The 22,217-nt window shown below is 34.6% G+C and overlaps 1 protein-coding gene across 1 annotated transcript; it reads right to left on the bottom strand.

Moving 5' to 3' along the window:
- Positions 1–14,295: 14,295 nt before the first annotated feature.
- On the bottom strand, positions 14,296–21,892 carry LOC117904935 (peroxisomal membrane protein PEX14-like). The gene is made up of 13 exons (XM_034817760.1): positions 21,795–21,892; positions 21,575–21,646; positions 19,238–19,476; positions 19,057–19,105; positions 18,755–18,939; positions 18,293–18,482; positions 18,012–18,101; positions 17,590–17,657; positions 17,445–17,487; positions 17,285–17,352; positions 16,412–16,456; positions 16,255–16,323; positions 14,296–15,338 (listed from the first exon to the last, which is right to left on the bottom strand). The coding sequence occupies exons 2-13, from the start codon at positions 21,630–21,632 to the stop codon at positions 14,871–14,873; spliced, it is 1,572 nt and encodes a 523-aa protein (XP_034673651.1). The 5' UTR covers positions 21,633–21,646; positions 21,795–21,892; the 3' UTR covers positions 14,296–14,870.
- Between the last annotated feature and the right edge of the window lie 325 nt (positions 21,893–22,217).

Here is a 22,217-nt window from a genome sequence, read left to right as displayed (position 1 = left end):
ATTTTAGATTTCCAAACATATTTTTGTTATACAAAAATTAGAAAATGGTTTTCAAAAATTATTTTTTAGAATTATTTTTAAAAATAATTATCAAACAAACCCTTAATCTTTCATTATTTTTTGGCTTCAGTTTAACAAAAATACCCTCATTTTTTTTTTCTGTAAAATACCTTTTTATTTTTATAATTTTACATGTAAATATTTAAAATGGTAAAAAGTATTTATGTCAAAAATAGGTTACTCTTTAAAAAAAAATATAAGAAGAGTTAGATTCATAAATATGATAATTATTTAATTCCTTTTAAACAATTAATTGTAGTTTTTTAACTTTCATATTAAGTTTTTTTATTTTTTAAGCTATACCTCTTTCCATAAAATTAGCCAAATAAATCTCTTTCCATAAAATTAGCAAAATAAATATAAAAACACTTACTAAATTCAAGAAAAAGTTTTTGACTTTTTAAAAACATACATAAAAGCTCTTGTGGAGCTTGAAAAGAATTATTTCTTTTATTAAACAAAGCCTATATGTGCAAAGGACAAGCTCATGGAGACCAAGCATCTCTAATTTTATATCATCTTCTTTATTTTAAATATGCAATTTCGTGGACTAAATCAATTTGAATGAAAGTAAGATGGGCATCTGATCAATATAGACCCGAAAAGATGCCATTTTCCTCATTTTGGCCTTCTATGGAGTACGAATGAGAAAGACAGGACTAAAGACTGAGCTTTTGGGAGAAGTGTCCTTTATCTTTGCACCCTCATAGAAACAGAATATGCCGCCCACCCAGGTCCAGTGGTGTGTGTAACACCCCAAAATAAACTTTAGGGGCAAAATAATAAATTAAAAATTAATTAATTAATTAAACTCATTAAAAGTAAAAGAGTTTTTTTACAATTAAAAATTTTAGGTATAAATTATATTTTCCTCTTATCTTCTTTATTCAAAAAACTCTATTAACCAAAAATCCAATAAATAATTGGAAAACGTAGGGCTAAAGGTTTAAAGGTATAGAGTTTGAAGTTCAGATTTTTTCAGATAAGATTCTAACTCTAGTTAATATATTATATTCGTTAGTTAGTTTTGAACACATTACTTATTCTTTAGAAATTTTTAATTTAGATTAGGGTTAGTTTAGTTAATTTATTTAAAGATCAAAAGATTGAAATTATGAATATAAGTTGTTTCATCGATGAAAATAAGGAAATTCGAAATCTTTTTAATCTATGATTATATGTGGTTTAAGGGATTGGAAAATAATAAGAAAAAGAATTGCATGTTTCTAGATTTTGGATTTGAGGCACTAAAGAAAGAAAAAATATAATAATATGTAATCGTGTGAGAGACAGAGTGGTAGTTGAATAAATTAAAATAATAATAATAATGAGTATAATTAGTGGGGTTGTTGGAGTTGTTAAAAGTACAAGGGATATTTTGTTAAGTAAGAGATGACATATTATTAATCTTAGTAAGAATTGTGTGATTTGGATGTTTGTAAGTAATGTAAGAATAATAATAATAAGAATAATAATAATAATAGTTGGGATTAATAAGAATAATGATGATAATGATAATGATAATAATAATAATAATAATAATAATAATAATTGTGTGATTTGGATGCTTGTGAGTGACTTACAGTAGGGCTGTTTAGATGTTATGAGGTATCGAAAAAATATAGTAATAATATAGTAATTGTTTTTAATAAAAGTTTTAATTTAGTTTGAGTATACAAAAGAAATAAATGGTTGAATAAGATTTGAAATAAATATGAGTTTATAAAAAATTTGGAAATTCATTAAATTAAATTATTATTGTTTAAGAAGTTGAAAATAATATTGTGTAGTAATAATATTAGCATGAAAAATTAATTAGGATCCCTAATACTAAATAAAATATTTTTAGGATTGTCAAATTTTTACCTTTAAATAATTGTGTATGATATTATGTTAGGTGATGACTAAATTCGTCAAGCTAAATACTTCAAGTTTTTGAACGTTTTTTCAAGGTAAGGGAAATTAATGCGGATTTTTATAAAAGAAAATAATTTATATTTTATATTGTATTTTGAAATGAGTAAAAATATTATTTTTATCTTTTCACATGAATCAAATATGTGTTTTGTATGGAAAATATATTTGAGAATTTTCTTTGTTTATGAAAAGTGAAAATTTTTGGAGATATGATATTTTGTTTTGCAAGTTTGAATTAATGAAATAAAGTGTTTGATTTTGATTCTTATGACCCTAGTCAACGGGTTATAATTGTTGACATATTCGGCCCTAATCAACGGGTTATAATAGTTGATATTATATGACCCTAGTCAATAAGTTATAATAGTTGACCTTATGACCCTAGTCAACGAGTTATAATAGTTGACTTTATGACCCTAATCAACCGGGTTATAATTATTGACATTTGATTTTGTTTACTTTAATTAGATCAAATTTGAAACTAGTCACTCATTTGTGAAGTCCTACCTAATTGGGCATCATTTGTTATTTGATAATCAAAGTAAATATATTTTGAATGCATTCGATTTGGTTTTAATGAGAAATTGTTTTGAAATGGATGTGAGAAAGTTTTGTTGAAAAGTTTGAATGTATAGTATTTTGAACTCAAAAGTTTTTATGAAAATAAGTATATGTTATATTTCTTATTTGCAAGCATGATTGAAAATATTTGATCCATGAAACTGTATTGATATTCCTTATTGAGCTTTAAGCTGATGTCTCTTCATTGATAATTTTTCAAGTATTCTCAGTTCGGGCGAGGAGTGAAGGTTAGGCTGGGGAATTCTTCTTTGTTAGGATTTTGGTTCAAACTTTATTTTGACATTGTTTAATGGTTAAAATTTAATTCCCCATTTAAATTATTTGAATTTGGAGTTATTTGGACAATAACACTTTAGTTAATGTGTTAGTTTTTTTTAAAGTTGATACTTGGAGATTTTAGAATTTTGTCCTACTACTATGAATAGGAATTTGGTAATTGGTAAATTTCCAGTTACAATATGAATGTTTGTATCGTTTCCACTTTAAGCCTTTGGACTTAAGGTATGAAATAACTGTCATGCCCTTGGAGTGGGTTTTGGGGCGTGACAATCTGAGTCAAACCCTCACAACTACTCACTCACAAATATAATATGATGCTTGAGTGGACTGTATTTTTTCCATTTTCATGGCCACATTCCATGTATGCAACTAGTTGCGTTCTATTGGTTTAAAGGTATGGAAATAAAAAGACTAGACCAAAAGATACAAATAAAGAATAAAATGAATAAGAAGAAAAACTTATCAACTGAGACGTGATATTATGTTAAGTGATGACTAAATTCATCAAGCTAAATACTTCAAGTTTTTGAGCGCTTCTTCAAGGTAAGAGAAATTAATGTGGATTTTTATAAAAGAAAATAATTTCCATTTTATATTGTATTTTGAAATGAGTAAAAATATTATTTTTATCTTTTCGCATAAATTAAATATGTGTTTTGTATGAAAAGTATATTTGAGAATCTTCTTTATTTATGAAAAATGAAAAATTTTCGAGATATGATATTTTGTTTTGCAAGTTTGAATTAATGAAATAAAATGTTTGATTCTTGTTCCTATAATCCTAGTCAACGAGTTATAATTGTTGATATATTCGGTCCTAATCAACAGGTTATAATAGTTGATATTATATGACCCTAATCAATGGGTTATAATAGTTGACCTTATGACCCTAGTTAACGAGTTATAATAGTTGACTTTATAACCCTAGTCAACCGGGTTATAATTATTGTGTAGACCCCCATTTAGGGCTCGTTTTTGTGCAGCCCAATTTTGCCAAGTGTCATGATCTCAAGGAGCCACGTGTCCATGCATGGTTGGTTGTTGAGGAATCAGATTGGTGCTTTTGGAGTGCCAATGGAAGGGTGACACTTGGAGGAAGGTTCTAGAAGGAGGAGCGTATTTGATTTTTTTTTGTGAGGACGTTGCCAGCTGCATGTGATGAGGAGTGGAGGCTGGCAGTTGCAGGGCAGGTGGTGGTGGCTGTTGCTGCAGATGTGGTTAGAGGGGCAAATCCGGGAGAGGAAAAGAAGAGATATTGGCAGAGGTGGCTGTGAGCTGCAGGGGGTTGGTTAGAGAAAGGTGGCAGAAAGCTTTTGAGGAGGTGGGCTTTTGGTTGGGTTTTTTTTAGGAAGTTAGAGGCAGACGAGAAAAAAAAAAAAAAAACTAAGAAAAACAGAGGGTTTTGGGAAGTGAGGGGCAGCAAACTATGGGAGGTTTTGGAGGCTGCCGTGAGAGATATTTTGGAAGGAGGAGAGTTTTTGTTGGGTGATTTTTTAGTAGGAGAGGGAAGGGAGCTCGCTGGTTCCAGAGATTTATTTGAAGAGAAAGCTTGAAGAAAGAGAATAGAGGAGTAGAGAGCAGCTGTAGGTGAGTTTGAGGTGATTTTCTTGTTTGCTTTGACTCATATTCTTCTCATTTTGGTTTGCTTTGCATTACTCATCAGTTTGGTTCGATTATATGCTGGAATCTCTTGATTTTCTGGATCATTTCCTTCTTGTTGTTACTGATTTTGCTGTGATCCTTGTGCTTTGGCTTGGAGTTAATGGAACTACGTTTCTCGTATACTTTGTAACTCTGGTTTGATCTCCTCACCCGTATTAGCCCATGGATGTCACCTAAAATGAGGCTCTAATACGTTCATGTTTTTTTGCTTTATTTCTGGTTTATCTTTCCCTTGTTTCTTTTCTGCTTTGGCTCCTTTTTCCTCTATTGTTGGTGCGGTTGAGATGTTGGGTATCAGAGATGAATCAGTCACTTGATGGGAGGGCTATTTTGGTTGACATGTTTCCATGAGGTAAATCAGGAGATTCGTGGGTTTGAGGGTGAATAAGGTAGCAAGCTGCTTGGGAAGTATGTCTTTTTCAGGGGGAGAGAAGGCTCTGCAAGCCGCACTGGAAGAAGGGTTATGAAGTGCAGAAACGAGTGGAATATTGCGTTTGGGAAAGATGAAGATGCATCACTAATTACAGCAGCTAGCCCATGGTTAATCCTCTAAGATGCTGTTATGCCTTGACAGAGGTATGGCCGCTAAGTTGCCTAGAAATATTTGGTACCAGAGGAGGTATTGGTACTCTGTAGAGAAACTCACAATACATTGCAGAAGGTATCTCCAACAGAGAAGTTAACCCCGCTGTTCAAGGAGGCTTGAGTTGTTTGCACTATGAAGATGATTTTGGGTACAGTTTGTTTGAGTTAGAGAGTTGTGGGTCTATTCGCATGGATGATAGGAGAAGAAGACAACTGTAGCAGCAGGTTTTTGAAGAAGCATCTCTTTGAGAATTTGTTAAAGCATCCAGAGTCCATGACAAATACTAAATTGGCTATAAGTGAAACATATCAACAAGCTGACATGATTTTGTCTGGATACTGAAAGAGTTACTTACCGAGATGATGGTTTTACTGCTCCCACAGCAGTGCTTGTTGGTGACCATCTCTATGTTGCCGATGTTGGCTTGGATGGGCTGTGAATTGGGCTTAAAGTTGGGGGCTCAGTGGAGAATGGGGTTTGCTGGAGTACCTTTTTGGGCAAGGATTAAGAAGATATTCATGGAAGTGGAATGCTTTACACCATGTGTGGGGTCTCTCTAATGCTATGGTTGAATGTCAATCTATCAGCAGCTACTTCTATCCCATCACCTAATAAACCAATCATCATATCCACTGCCCACGTACCCATCACATTTCACCTCCATGTCTACACTTCTAATTTCCAAATACCCATTATCCACCATTCATTCCCTGCCCATGCATATCACCACACTCCTATCATCCATTTCTCTTACCATTTTATTTCGTCACCCATCCACCATCTCTTTCCCCACTCATCTACCATTTCCAACCCCCTTCATTTCACTAATGTCGTTTCCCAGGAACAAGAAATCCTGCGTACATGACTGACTTCATGCTCACTCACCCATGTCTTCGCTAATCCCATTCATTTATCATTCATCCAATTCCGATAAATGACCCATGCGTGCATGGTCATTCTGGCTCCTTCAGAAACCCTCTGCCGACGTCTTTCCTTTTCCAAACTCACTTTATCTCCCCATCCTTTCACCCTTGCACTCAAAACTCATGAACCCATTAAACCCAGAAACCGGTTCTGCAGTGGAAACAGTGCAAGAGAGACTCCGTGGCTGTCATCAATAATTCAAGCTAGAATGATCCACAGTGAATGGATGTATTGCCAGCTGTTAAGATGAATGACGATAAGAAACGAAGTCTAGAGGCTTGATGATATCATATTTCTGAATTGGGAGAAGTAGAAGATGAAGATGAAGAAGGGCAAGAATATGGGTACAAGGCTACAGAGTTGACAGAGGATGATCAGAAGGATATCATGGATTTAGGCATTTCCGGGATAGAATGAAACAAAACAAAAGTCTTCTGATGATGCCGGAGCTATAGCTACTGATGATGCTGAATTGAATTTGCGAGAGGGAGGAACAAATGATGAAATTAATGATGTCATGCTGATGAGAAAGCCCGAGCCTACAATTATCAGTGCGAACCTTGATGAGAAACTAGAGCATTCTGGTGAAGCAGAAGCAAAGAGGATTAATGCTAAATATGGCGTGCTGCCCAATGATCAATGCTTAACTGTTCTGGAGATGGCTGGGTCCAGAAAGTGCCAAAGTGCAGTCATGGATGTTTTCATGTGGCGAATGAGGGTTTGATACAAGCCTTATAAGCATTATAGCAGTCAGTTGATAACCCCAAGGTAGTGATCTCGGTATTGGGCACGAGCATTAGAAACAGTCCAGATCAAGGCCACCCGTGCTAGAAGGAGAGGCAACTGCTAAAGCTATTCGGTTGGCCAGTTTTGTTAACACGCCTCTCTATGTAGTTCATGTGATGAGCATTGATATGATGGAAGAAATAGTTGAAGCTCGAAAATCAGGACAGAGGGTTATTGGAGAGCCAGTAGTTTCTGGGTTAGTCCTTGATGATTTTGGGCTCTGGGATCCTGACTTCATCAACGCAGCAAAGTATGTAATGAGTCCCCTTATTAGAGCATCGGGACATGACAAGTCCCTTCAAGCTGCTTTTTCAACTGGAAATCTGCAGCTTGTAGGGACTGATCATTGCGCCTTCAATTCCACACAGAAGGCTTTTGGAATTAATGATTTCCGAAAAATTCCTAATGGTGTCAATGGTATTGAGGAGAGGATGCATCTGGTTTGGGACACAATGGTGGAGTCTAGCTAAATCTCAGTCATTGATTATGTCCGGATAACAAGCACTGAATGGGTTAGAATCTTCAACATGTATCCAAGGAAAGGAGCAATACCTGCTGGATCTGATGCAGACATAATCATATTAAACCCAAATTTGATGAACATGCACCGACGGAAGTGATGAAGAAACTGCTCAAGAATTACAAAAATGGGGCAAGTACTTGGATCCGAAAAGTGGTTTTTGGCTACCCGGTACCAGAATCCACATGCAGGCCCACTTTGATGTGCATGCTACCAGCTTTGGGCTGGTTCCTAGCCTTGAATAGTCTACTAGACGATGCTAGAGAGTTTCGCGGGCTATCAGTATCCTTTGACACTAGTCCAGTCATATCTTTCTTGTGACACCTAGCTGGTCTTCTCATCAAGCTCCCATGGTGTGCGACTGTGGGATGCATCTTTGATATCAAATGGCCTCAGACATCCATTTGATGGGTACAGGGCTGCTAGGTTTAGCATGTTCTGGGACCCTATCTGCAGGTCATCTTTCTTGTTACCTCGCCTTCATGGCATGCATGATATCCTTCAACAAGGGTGGGAATGTCAGAAAAGTGTTGACGAGTTTGGATGCAGAGAACTCCATTGTCATTGCAAAAATCTTTTTCTCACCGGCTTAACTTGGTCAACTTGGCTGAAGAGTTTCAGATTACATACTGTAGGCGGAATGAGTCGAAGAAGCACGATCTCACTAATGAGAGATTTTGGGAGTCCTTTTGATAAGTAAACCTCTTTGACTTTTTATGGACGCAAATTGAACACTCTGGATATTGGTGTAAGATGCAATGAGCCAAGAACCTCCTTCTTGAAAAGCACCAAAGGGTTTGCAAATAAAGGGTAGAATTTTCTTATCTCCACTGAGAACCACACTCAACAAAGAATATACCCAGAGCAAGGGAAAACTAGTAGTTTAAAGTGCATGATATGCGGCTACAACTCCAAAGAGTTCATGGGTATATTAGGCTTGGTGATGCATACCATCATGTCTCTTAAGGTATTGCCTGCTGTTGAGTCCTCGGCTCTAAAGGAGAATCTCATTAATTGGCCTGCTGTTATCATTATCCATAACAGTTTCATAGGAAACAGTGATCCAGATGAGCGGATAATTGTAAGCATCGATACACTTGTGACCATTCTAAGAGATATGAGCTTTGATGGGGGAAAGACCTAAATATGCCGAGGGGAATCTGCCCCTCGGAATATCATGGTGGTGAGGTTCAATGCAACCTTTTCTAGGTTGCAAAAGGCAGAGAAACTACACAATATGTATGCTGAAAATCAACATGGGAGAGCTGAGTTCCAGCAAATCAATCTCAATAATGGCAAAACAAGCAGCACCTTGGTATAATATTCAGCAGTCCATCTGGTACTGATTGCAGCAGAAGTTCTTCAATGCCTCCAGAAATACATAGAAATCTTGTTACAGATAATCAACGGCACACCCTTCACACTGTTTGCCCGGATCTACTAAACTCCCCAGAGATTTGGGACACCTGGCGAGTTGGAATTCAGGTCTTTAAGGCTGAGATGTTAATGCAAGGGAAGGATGGTCGCTATGCTTCAGTTTTCCAGCAACATCAGCAGAGGATTGAGTTATTCATGCGCTCATGCTTGGGAAAGGGTATTAGGGATATTAAGAAAACTTCGGGAGGTCTACTTTACAGGCAGGAATGGAGTAACACTCAGTCAATGCTCAAGATACCTTAAGTTTAGGATCCCACTCCGGTATGGTTTGCATGGCCTCATTGAGGCCACGTGTCACCTTCATTTTCTTCCTCTTTGATTTTAAAAATAGTTTTTCAAATCCCATTTTTTTTAAATAATTTTTCTAAACCCCATTTGTAAATGATTTTCCAAATTCCAACTTCTCAAATAACCTCAACTTCCCCATCTTCCATCTTTAGAGATTTTAGGTTTTAAAAGTCTCATTTTTAATCAAATGTTGATGCCATTCTTCCTTTGGGCATGCAATTTTCATCTCCCCTGTTTTTAAACTGTTTTAAAATAAGCAAGAATCAAATTTTGTAATTCCTAGTGATGGAATTTACAGATTTGGTTCATGCAAAATAAATGGGCTATGGTGGGGGCCCGACATCAAATAAATTTCCTTTAAAATAAAAACGGAATTGAATGAAATGTCATACATGATATTGGTGCTTCTTTATTTGGTTTAGTGGCATGTGTGACATATCTCGTGATTGTTATTGTGCACTAACCCCCTTTCTTGATAGCGCATGACGACTCGTTTGATGCCAAGGTACGCTCTGCTCTCATTTTGGTTATTCTTCATTGAGTGTTCCGATTTTCATACGTGCATAATCATTCTAGGTATTTATTGATTTTCTCATTGATTGCCATGATTGCTTCATCTCATTAGTAGAGATCCGACTTTAGGGACTTAGAGGGGTGCTACGGTCTTTACCGTACCTTCCCGATAAGTAACCTGACCCCCGAACCTGATCCGGTTTTTCACTGACCACCTTTTCCAAAATAAGGAGTCACACTTAGGGTTTTTCTTTCTTATTTTGTTTACCCTTTAAAAATAAAACAAAAATAAGTGGCGACTCCAAGTCATTTTCAAATAATCAAATAAAATCATTTTTCTAAATAAAAATCGAGCTCGTCATCGAGTGGGAAGCGCATTGAGCCGAAATGTGGGGTCCACATATTGACATTTGATTTTGTTCGCCTTAACTAGATCAAATTTGAAAATAGTCACTCATTTGTGAAGACCTACCTAATTGGGTACAATTTGTTATTTGATAATCAAAGTAAAGATATTTTGAATGTATTCAATTTGGTTTCGATGAGAAATTGTTTTGAAATGGATATGAGAAAGTTTTGTTAAAAAGTTTGAATGTATAGTATTTTGAACTCAAAAGTTTTTATGAAAATAAGTATATGTTATATTTCTTATTTGCAAGCATGATTGAAAATATTTGATTCATGAAACTGTATTGATATTCCTTATTGAGCTTTAAGCTGATGCCTCTTCGTTGATAATTTTTCAGGTATTCTCAGTTCGGGCGAGGAATGAAGGTTAGGCTGGGGAATTCTTCTTTGTTAGGATTTTGGTTCAAACTTTATTTTGACATTGTTTAGCTGTTAAACTTTAATTCCCCATTTTTGAATTTGGACAATAACACTTTGGTTGATGTGTTAGTTTTTTTTAAAGTTAATACTTGAAGATTTTAGAATTTTGTTCTACTACTCTGAATAAGAATTTGGTAATTGGTAAATTTTCAGTTACAATATGAATGTTTGTGTCGTTTCCACTTTGAACCTTTGGACTTGAGGTGTGAAATGACTGTCATGCCCTTAGAGTGGGTTTTGGGACATGACAGTCTGAGTCAAACCCTTACAACTACTCACTCACAAATATAATATGATGCTTAAGTGGACCGCATTTTCACCATTTTCATGGCCACATTCCATGTATGCAACTAGTTGCGTTCTATTGGTTTAAAGGTATGGAAATAAAAGGACTAGACTAAAAGATACAAACAAAGAATAAAATGAATAAGAAGAAAAACTTATCAACTGAGACGTGACAAACATTATCCTTCAAATAAATTCGCCTTCCTCGAAGATGAACTCGGTGTACTAGGGTACCAGTGATCTACCTCTAGGATTCAACAACTAGATCTCGCCTTAGGTGCATTTTCTAGATCTCACCTTAGGTGCATTCGCCAGATCTCGAGATGTGTGCAACTCATGTTTTGAAAAAAATAAAATAAAATAAAATAAATTCCTCCAAATAGATGTATAAAAGGCTTTCTGAAAAACTCTCTGAAAAATTGGTATTTAGAGAGTGAAACGTGATCTGCTTTTGTAGGTTATTAACACAATCACAATGAGACTCTACTTGTAAGTGGAATAGGACTGAAAGTGGAACGGAATTCTACTTATAAGTGGAATGAGACTCCACTAAGACAATCCCAATAAGACTCTTCCAAAAAATATAAGACTAATAAAATAGAATAGAATAAAATTAAAATTATTTTAAATTTTATAAAAAATTAACCGCTAAAACATTTTTTTAGATTTACACTCTTCCTACACGTTCTACACATGACACAATTCCGGCTGATCTATAAAGACCATGAATTATGGAAATATCGGAGGGTTGAATGAAGGGATCAGATGTTGATATACGAGGTGGAGTTATTGGGAAAATTGATGTCGTGATCTCTTGGGTGTTGTTTAAAAACATACAATTAGGTCACGTAAAAACTTTTTGAAATAGAAGAAATTTACTTTAAAAGTATTGGAGTTAAGGTGTTCAAGTGAGCTTACCCGATCCGATTCCATCAATGCTAGAGATAAGAGAGCAATTTTTGAAAAATTTTAAATTATTCGAAGCTGTCACTATTAAAAGAAAAAAAATAAAAATTCTCTCCATACCAGAGCACCCTCTCTCTCTCTCTCTAAAAAACTAAAACAAGAATTTCTTCTATTTTCTAAAAACAAAGAAAAAAATACAATTCCTTTTTCTAAGAACACTTTTTTTTCCATAAAAACAAAAATAAAGACTCTTGCATCCTGATAAGATTGGTTCTATATTTATAATTTTATTTATGACTTAAAGTTAGAAAATTGATCAGAAACAATTAATTGACATTTTTGGACAAAGATAACCCAAAAACCTTATTTTATATATATAAAAAAAAGGTCAAATTAATTTTAAGAAGTGAATATTAAAAAAGTATTATTTGAATTTAAAAAAAATTCATGATACTTTTTAATAATTTAAGTTGTTATTTTATTTTTATATGAGAATATTTGGGAAGGTAGAAAACATATTTAGGTTTTGTTTGACTAGATGTCTGAGAAATGAAAAATATTATTTAAATTCAATAAAAAATTATAATTTTTAAAAAAATTTGATATGAAAATAAAGAAAAATATTATTTTTTTAAGCTCTATATCAAACACTGCCTCAAACACAAGCTACACCCCTTAATTACTTAATAATTTAATAATTTAATCTTTTAATTGGCCATACTTAGAACTGAAAATCAAAGCATCCACTCTTGAAATGTCAAATAATTTAAATTATCCATCGCTTTTCAATGTTTTACTTAAAGTGAGATTTTCTGACTCGTTGTCTAATCCAACAAATCTCATTTCATATCCAAAGCCAACATCATATTCGTCACCCTGTCCACCATAATAAAAGGCTTCTAGTATTTACAAGGGGCGACCGCTAAAAATTGGACTAGTGCACAACACAGCGCCATTAAAGCAAGACCTACCCGTAGGCCGTAAGCCTGAACGAAATATTATAGGCAGCGGCACGGGCGGAGTACTATCTAGTCTAATCGAAGCGCCATTGTTGACTAACGTGTCTGATTGTCTAATTAACATTTAACAACCATCAAAAGCAAGACCGCCCCATAAACGTGGTGGAAACATGATGCTCCACAACACTACCAGATTAAAAAAAGCAGGAATGGAAATGAACACGCGTGCATCTCTCTTTGGAGGAGGGTGGAGGACATGCTCAAAATGTTTTACTTTTATAGGCCTTGTGGATAAACTTGACCCCAACATCAACTTATCCTTAAAAAAGTATGCACAAGGTACGTGGTCCCTTGCACATGTGTTAGTGTTAAGGATTTTTGTAGCAAAATTTAATAATACGTGCGTGAGCCAAGAAAATACAATTTACTTAATCTAGAGTATGTTTGAGAATGATTTTAAAAAATATTTATAATATTTAAATGATAAAAGTTTTTTAAGTATTAAAAATATTTTCTAAAATTATTGTCAAACACACTCTTATTTAAGATATTTTTAATTATCCTTAAAAGAGCTTTTGAGATAATCATCCATAGAATACTATAAGTAATTTTTCAACTTCCTAAAAGTTCTTTTTAAATTTTTCCAAACAACTTTCTTTTTACCTTTGTCCAAAAGTGTTCTTTCAAGGTAAAAATGTTTTCTAAATACACACTATCAAACAAACTCTTAATTACTAAATAAAAATTAGAATATTTGTTTCAAAGTCTTTCTATTTAAATAACTTTTGATTGAAGTGTTTTTTGAAAAATTATTTATCAAATGTTTCTTTAAAAAATATTATAAGTGATTTTTTAACTTTCTAAAGTGTTTTTATTCTTTTTAAATACTTAATTTACCTTAACTTTTTTTTTTTTAGGCTAAATGCTTTTTTTTAAATACTTTCAAACAAACTTTTAAAGCATAATTGAGATTGCTTCTATTTGAAGTGTTTTAATTAAAATGCTCTTTTTAAAAAGACTTTTTGGAGATTCCCTTATTAAGTACTTTTTTAAAGAATAAAGGTCTATCTTATAATCGTTTTAAAAAACAATTTTAAAAAATAGTTTTTAAAAACTATTCTTTGATTTTTATAAAAGAAAAATTTGTTTGAAAACTTAAAATATTTTTAATTTATTTTTAATATTTTTAAATATTTTAAAAATAATTTTTATATCTATTGTTTTATTTTTAATTATTTTACTTTGTATAAATATTTTTTAAAACAATCCTTATAAAACAAGTGAAAATAATAAAAAATACGTAAAAGATATTTTATGAAAATACTCACTTTTTTTGTTCTTAAAAAGAAAAGAAAAAAAATCAAAAACAGGTTTTGGATGCTAAACATGTTTTTTTTTTGGAGAACAAAAAACTGTTCCAAAAAGTAGTTCACAAGCATATCCTAAATGTTTTTTTAACTTTTTAAAAATGTTTTCTAAATATCTTGTCAAATGCTTGATTTTTTTCTTTTTCTTTTTTTTTTTCAAAAATATTGCTTTTTATATTAAAAATATTTTCTAAAGGTACCATCTCTTAATATCTAGCTAGAAAATCAGAAGGAAGTCTCTGGCAATGTCAAATTTTCATGCAGTCAAAGAGAGTTTTCCAATTGAATGCATTCTTTACAGTTCTATGACTAAGAATGTGGCAGATAATGAATTCTAAAGTCATACCCATCTTATTTTCCCATCAACCACACAGCACATTCAGCAATGCAAGGATCAAAACTAAACTTTAGGTGGATCAACATAAAGTAGGCAAACCTTAAATACATAAGATTTCTAGGTCTCTAGCTCATATTTGAAGCTAAAAAGATATATCAAGCAGTAGAGCCCAAAATTAAGGGGTATGGAAAGAGAGAGAGAAATATCATGGAAGTAGGGCTAGCTAGGACACACCCTTAAATTGAAGGGGCACTGTGACTAATAACCAGAAAAAGTTTCAACTAGTTAAGCTAGGGTTTGTCAAGAGGCCAGATAATCTTCAAACTGTCAGACAAAAAACTCACATAATGGATAACAAAACAATGAGGAAAAACGCGAGGAATTGCTATTAAGTTCATCACCTATTGACATTGTCTATCCTCTCATGGCGTAAGTTTACATGTATTGTTTTAATATCCTGTGAGGGTAGACAATGGAGGGACTCATATTAATTGTTTCATGTCCTCCAGCTACTATTATGATTATTAAAAGTATGAGCACGGATACCTTCATGAAGCTTTCCATTGGGAAACAGGAGACTTATTCAACTAGCTGACCAAGCAAATCCAACCCTTCTTCAATTTCTTGCATAGCTTTACTCTTGTTCTAGTTGCATCTCACTTGAGTTCAGTCCTGAGCTCTCTTCTTTGATCTCAACTACACCTCCAGATTCAGATATCTTTGTGATCCTCTGCAACTCATCAATTTCATCTGAAGGACGAGATACTGACTGATCGTTAACTAATGATTCTCTCTGAATAGAAGATTTTGGCTGTCGGATGGCCGCAGCTGCTTCTGGCATTGCAATAGGGGGTGGCTGGGGAGGAACCCAGGTACGCTGAATGGGTTGCTCATTACTTGCTGTATAAGATGCGGTCCTGGGTTCATCTTCAGTTTCAATTTCTGTGATTCTGGCATTCTTTTGCTGCCACCAAGTTGAACTGTCACCATTCAACTGATAGCCGACTCCATTATCTTGTGCCCTGGAATTGAAACCTTCACCAGTTACTTGAGACTGATAGGCATGGCCTGCGCTGTATTGAACCTGTCCAACTTCCCATGGCTATTCAGGTGAAAGAGAAATATTAGTTAGTGAGATATGGTGCAGAGGCATGAAGATAAAAGGCTATTTTTTGCCAGTTCAACTGCTCAAGACCAAACCTACATCATAATGACAAATTAAAGATTATGAATGAGGAGTACTACTGAGAATTAAAATGAACTAGTTGGGAAAGATATCTGTTCACTCAATTTTGGAGGCATATTTTTTTTTTTTTTTGATCAAACAAAAAATATATTAATTATGAAAACATGAGAAGGATGGGAGGACCTCCCCACAAAATACATAATACTGATCAAAGTAGGACTAAACACCACCATATGAGAAAAAACTATATACAAAGGCATAGGCTGCTTTAAGGATACACAAATCTCCTCAAAGGCGGACTCAACTCCTCTCACTGTTATACACCCCCTTTGAATTACAAACTGAAAGCCGATTAAGATGAATAACATTGAGCTGAACACCTCTAAAGGCGATGGTACAAGAGGCGCACAAGGAGGAATAGAACATAATATTAGAGGGTGTATTTCTAAAGCTTGCATACTAGCTGCCTATCCCAAAATCATCCCAAAGAACATAATATTGTAGCTAGTAGATTGGCAATGTCCTTTTCTTTAAAGGATCAAATCATGAAACATGTATTAATGGTTAGCAGAGTTTCAATTCATAACAATCAGTTAACCATTATTGTGATGGAACCACTCTTAAACTGAAAGTGCAGAATCAATGTAATAAGCCCTTCCAAGTGAGTAGATGGATACTCTTCAAAAAAGCCCCTTGCAGAAATGATATTTACACTAGACTCCAGTCTCAAAATTCTATCTATTATTCCCACATACAAAAAGTCTTTGTTAGTTCCTGGATCTAATATTAGAAATATTTTGGAAGACTGAAAGAGAGCTCATGAAGTGCAAACCTTAGTTCTTGGAGCCAAGCGAGGATTTGAAAGTGGCTGATTTGGGTTGGGGGGTAAATCATTGATGTCCTGAAAATAAATCCATAATGGGAAATATTACTAATAAACCCAAGAAACAAGTCAATCCAAATGCAGAAACTGGGAGGAGTGGACTTACTCTAATGTTAGGAGGTTTCTCCCCTCTCTGGACCATGGCCATGATCTGGAACATAATTCCAAAAATAAAACAATAATCCATTTCAAAATCAAAATCAAAGTTTTACCTCTCCATAACAGTTGGATAGCGTTCTACAGTTTGCAATTCATAAAATAGGCAGACAATCAAAACACTGTAAATCCAGTAACCAATTTTGTCTGGAAAGACATAAACACAATTTCCAGATGGAATGATAAGGATCATCATGCATATTTCATATGTCAATTACCACCAACTGGTAAGCCAAATTCAGATTTGATATGGGGCTTGAACTGAACAGAAAGAAACTCACATGCAAGTTATTTCAAATGTTCTTCAAGGAGTTAGCAATTTTTTTGTCAACTGCCAGATATTTTATTATTTCATCAAGATTGAGGGAAATATGGCGGTGTTATGATTCTGTTAGAACTGTCTGGAAACAAATTAGCTATAATGAATCTCAGTAAAAATAAATTTGAGAACCTGTAACTCAAGTTTGGGCTGGGTCTAAATACAGCCAGAAATATGGGATTTAAAAACTATACATTCTAAAGTGATCATTTCATTCTTCATTGCATCCCCTAGTCATCCCCCACCATCCAATGGAATTACAGAAAGGATTATTTCCATAAGATAAGTGAGAAATACTCTTAAAAACAAGAAATCAAAACAGTTTCTACAATTATCTGGCTGCATGAAACCCATGCTTTAAAGTCTAAAATAACAGTTATGCACTTTCCTATCAAAACAGTAAAAAACAATATGAACAGAGACTGCAATTACAGATTTGTTAAACCTTACATTTTTCAACATTATTAAGCAAAGAAAAGATTAAAAAATAAAAAAATTCTATACCTCCATATATGACTTTGGGTGAGGTGCAACAGAGGGTTCAGAAGATGCAGGTGGAGATGAAGATCTCACTGTAAAAAAATTCTCAATTGTATGACGAGGCAATTCAAAGCATCAAAAAGATAAAACAACAGAAAATCAGTACTTAATCTTGTATAAGCACCTGAGCGTGAGTCAAATTCTGCCTTTCCATTCACATTTAAATGCTGTAAAAACATTTGAATAAATAACAAAGTTAACTAGGATTTATAACTCATCTATCAGAGGCTATGAATTAAGTTATAACTAGTTTCAATCTTTTAGCTCACCTTTGAAGTTGTCATTAGGCCTCTAGTATCTTCTTGTTGAATTAGTCTCCCAGTTGAATTATTTGGTCCTGATGTTACACAAAGAAAGAAATTGTTGTAAGAATAAATCTCCACTACCTTATGAAGATTGAAATATGACAGTAATTAGCCACCACTAGATGGCATGATTTATCTAAGGTCCTGTTTCTTTTGTTGGGAATTTCAAATTATGAGAAACTTGAAGTCCAAGGACTCACAACTCCAATATTTGAAAATTGCAGGAATTTAAAACTTACTACTCTCATTTTCATTTTTTTCTCTTTTTTTCTCTTTCTTTCCAGGTGGGGGAAGGGATTTCAAAATGGAGAGGGAGAGGGAGAGGGAGAGGGAGAGGGAGAGGGAGAGCGCGAGAGAGAGAGAGAGAGAGAGAGATGCTTCAATACCTTCCAACTTCCTGATGGCATTGCTCATTGACTTCATTTCCTGTACTTGCACATTTAACATATTCATAAATTCGTCCAGTCGTCTGTTCTCTGGAAGAAAAAAATATATATAATAAAGGAATGGTCATCAATAGTGAAGGCTATTAACCATCAACAAAGAAACAGAGGTCAAAAAAAAAAAAACAAAAAACAAAAGAGGATGAAAACAAGGGGGAAAAAAATCCATGTACTAGGATGGAATTTCACACTGTAAAATAGACTAAACTCCATTCTAATCCCACCTTCAATTTTAGAAGCCAATATTTCCTGGCTTGTTTTTGCCACATCAGCAGCTGCAGCTGCAGCTGCTTTTGCGGCAGCTGTTGCTTCTTCTGCCAAACTTGGTTTTGAGTTAGATTTCTGCACAATGTCATTTTCCCCTTCCAATACAATTTTGCGAATCCAGGACTTCAACCTAGGAATAAAAGCATTCTAAAGCAAAAATTATGTTAATAGATGGTTAGATCACACTTCAAATTTTATTTTATTTTTGATAGGAAACGACAGAGGGATATATTGATAGAAAGATCACACTTTAATTAACTAACAAAAATTTAGCATATCCAGCAACTTGAGGTAATGCATAAGAAGCATAGGGGAAGAGTACAACACCCAACATGGCACAAAAAAATGAAGTTGGGTATCGACTATTCTAATTTGTGCTGTTAGATGGCAATGATACCACAAAGGTTATTTGCTAATACCTTAAAAAGTATAGCTGTTCCGGCACCTGAAGCTGCAAGGAATCCTATAGCAAGAAAAGCATGAGACCAGTGAAATCGATACTGGGTTCCCGTTTTGGAAATGACACCAGCAGGAGTGGCTGCTGAAGGATGCAGAGTTTGTGCCTGGGCTTGCTGTTGGATGTTTGATGACTTCAACTGCCCATCTGGTATCAAATTGATATAGCAAAAGGGAACAACCATAGAAACAGTGCAATTAAACTCTGCTCTAACATAACACCTTATATCACAAAGGATTTGACTCCAACACTAATATGTATTACCTTGATTTGCACTAACTGCCTGCACACCTGTAACAGTTGGAGATTGGTCCTGTAATTTTCAGACAATGACAAGAGGGAAAAGAGAATTAAACCCACGGACAACACTGAGGATCAACATATGTTTGATATGATGTTTCAATGTAATGGTCTTTAAGAAAGGTAGAACTAATAACATGCATACAGGTACACGGCGAAAGGCTTCATCTATCTCCTCTTTTGTGAGGCCCTTTTTCTCAAGAAAAGATCGCCGGTAGATGACTGGAGAGCCTCTAACTTTCGGGTGTGAAAGAAATTTAACAGCATTTTGTACTTGTTCCTCTCGCATGGGTTCTGAGTTCACAAACACGGATGGTGGAGAAATAGTAGCTGCTGCCTTGGCATCTTGCTGATCCTCATTTCTTGGTTGTACGACTTCAGAAGCTGCAGTTCAGAAATTGCATATCAATATGAATTGTATATCCAAGCATCCATTAAACAAAACCAAATTTACTTTGTTAACTTATTCTTTATCGTCAACCATCTGCACTAATTGATTTGGGACACTAAATGGCATAAAGAATGATGAAGAGATTAAAAACATCAACAAGAACTAAAGTACCTTTCTAACCAAGTGATAAGACTATTACAAAGCACTGATATTTTAAAAAAGGATAAAATATTAAATGCACGTCATCATTCATTTTTTTTTTTCTAGGTTTATACATCAAGGGGCCTTTTAGCTATTTTTAAATCCTTCATGTGAGATCACCCAACTTATACTCAAAAGTGTGATCTCCTATGCAGCCATAAGCTGGTCATTCACATAATCATTAATAGACTGAAAGATCTATCCTCAAGAAATTTAAGATATGGACAAAACATAAACACAATCTGCCTATAGCCAATCCTCAGTAGAACTCAAGGAGCCAATTCCACTGCCTTGGAGTCTAGTTAAGCCCATATAGCAACCTCCTCAACTTGCAAAAGTTATCTTAAATAAAAAATAAAAAAATTAATTAACTCCCAAAACTTTTAATTTCTTCATTTATATCTACTCCTCTCACTCCCCATGAAAAAATGTTGCCTTCCCTTCAAGTTGCTCAAAAACTAGAGGTGATACATAGATAAAGTGGTTAACATAGCACCCTACAATAAATGTCTATTCATCAAAAGACCATCATAACCCAATAAAAATCCCTTTCCAAGGTCCAGGAGGCTTGAATTGAAACCAAAGTCACTTTCCGCGGTTTTGCAAAAAGCAGCTGCATGGAGACTCGAACCAGCAATTTCACACTTGACAGCACAAGAATGACAATCAAACCAAGCAAAGTCACCTTAATGGTAAACTTCACTGAAAGAGATGAAGGTTGTGTTCATACACTCTACTATTCTTTTATTTTATTTTTTGCCAGAAACAAACAAATGTATTGATAGATAAAAAAACATAAGAAGGATAAAAGGTTCTCCTCATGAAGTACAAACCTGATCAAAAGAACTAAGTAAACCTCCACAAAATATACAATAAGGATTGGTATAGTACAATATCTTAAGGTGCCTACATGTCACAAAGTTTTGTAAACTTCTTGTCTCTTACTTCTTTCTGATTACTATGACTCTATTTGGGAAGTGTTTCCAAAAACAGTTCTTAAAAACAATTTTTAAGAACGGTTTTTTAGAGCAGTTTTTGAAAACTGTTCTCATATTTTATACAACAAAAGTTTGTTTGAAAACCAAAAATATTTTTAACCTATTTTCTATGTTTTTAAATGTGTTTTAAAAATAACTTTTACATGTATTCTTTATTTTTAATCATACTCCATGTTTATATAATTATTTTTAAAAATTAATTATGCGAAAATAACTAAAAAATGTTATTTGAAAATACAATATTTTTAGTTTTTAAGAATAAAAAACTGTTTTCTGTTTTCTGATTGTCAAAATTGTTTTCCAATTTTTTTTTTCTTCAAAAACAGTTACCAATCACCTTTCAGCCCTTTTCTTGAGACAGCCAAAGCAGTACCAGGCACTATTCCCTAGTGACTAATCCTATGATTAAGCATACCATATTAACCCATAGAAAGGCTTTTCCAACTCACCCTGATAAAATTGATCCAAAACGTGCAACAAGTAGCAAAAAGAAAATTCATAAAATTCGTAAATTCTAACCAGAAATGGACTTTAATGATATTAACCAATAATTTGAATCAAGAAACGATATAACAAACTGATCGGCACAGTAATATTACAATTGTTAACTGATTTAACCCTCAATACAAATCCAATAGCACTGTTTCCAGGCTAAGAAAATGCAGGATTGAAAAAGAAACTACAATTTCGTTACACAAGAAACCAAACCTGATCAAATCCAAACACTACTACTTCGCTGATTTGAGAGGGCTTTTCACATTTTAAGAACCAAATAACACAATCCAGAAAATTAAAAATTGAAATTCTCATTTACTCCCCGTTTTTCTCAGCAACCAAACAGAAGGCAATGGAATATACGCTCAAGAAAATCAGAGGGGAGAGAAAATCAAACCTGGGGTTTGGGGTTTTTCGGTTGTAGAGTCGGGAGGAGGCGTGGATTGAGTCGCCATAGTCAAACCCTTCACTGAAACTCAAAACAAAAACACTCAGAAAGGAAAAAGGAAAGAAAAAAGAAAATGAAAGAATCGGTTTTCGAGGTGATGATGATGAAGATATGATGTCAGAGGAAGTTGAGATTGTCAGATAGAAAGGGAAAGGAGAGAGCTCTGCACCTCCCGAAGCGTGGTCGTGGTGGCGGGCGGGCGAGAGACGACAGCTACCGTAGAGATAATGCGGCTTTGGATGGAATATCTAGTGGTAGAGAGACCATGTAAGCTAGGGTGGTTCAGAGAATCACAACCGTCGGTTGCGGTCTCAGGATCACCTGATTTCCGGTCGCTCACTCGGTGGATTCTTTGAATGGGTTGGGCTCCCGTGGGCTAGGCCCAACTAGAGGGTGTGGTCCTTAAGTCACCCAGATCATGGCCACCCCTGTTTTGGAGTAAATAGGTTTAGTGGGCTAAAATTGTTAGGGCCCATGTCCAAACCAATAACGGGCCTCAAAATTGTAATGCAGGTCAATCTATTAGCCCAAAACATTGTCCAGGGCCGCGAAATCAGTTCCCCCGACAGCTGTCACTACCTTAAAATATAAA

This window comes from Vitis riparia, chromosome 17, assembly GCF_004353265.1.
Source record: "Vitis riparia cultivar Riparia Gloire de Montpellier isolate 1030 chromosome 17, EGFV_Vit.rip_1.0, whole genome shotgun sequence".
NCBI classification, from domain to species: domain Eukaryota; kingdom Viridiplantae; phylum Streptophyta; class Magnoliopsida; order Vitales; family Vitaceae; genus Vitis; species Vitis riparia.
The sequence above is the reverse complement of the archived record's forward strand: the minus strand, read 5'-3'. Positions and strand labels throughout refer to the sequence as shown.

Bases quoted from the DNA above. Each gene is read 5' to 3' on its own strand.
- LOC117904935 (XM_034817760.1), bottom strand. From the start codon at position 21,632: ATGGCGACTCAATCCACGCCTCCTCCCGACTCTACAACCGAAAAACCC. The intron at 19,477-21,574 runs GTTTGATTTTCT...TCTGAACTGCAG, and splicing joins CGAAAAACCCCAAACCCCAG to CTTCTGAAGTCGTACAACCA. The intron at 17,658-18,011 runs GTATTGAAGCAT...GTGTAACATCAG, and splicing joins TGCCATCAGGAAGTTGGAAG to GACCAAATAATTCAACTGGG.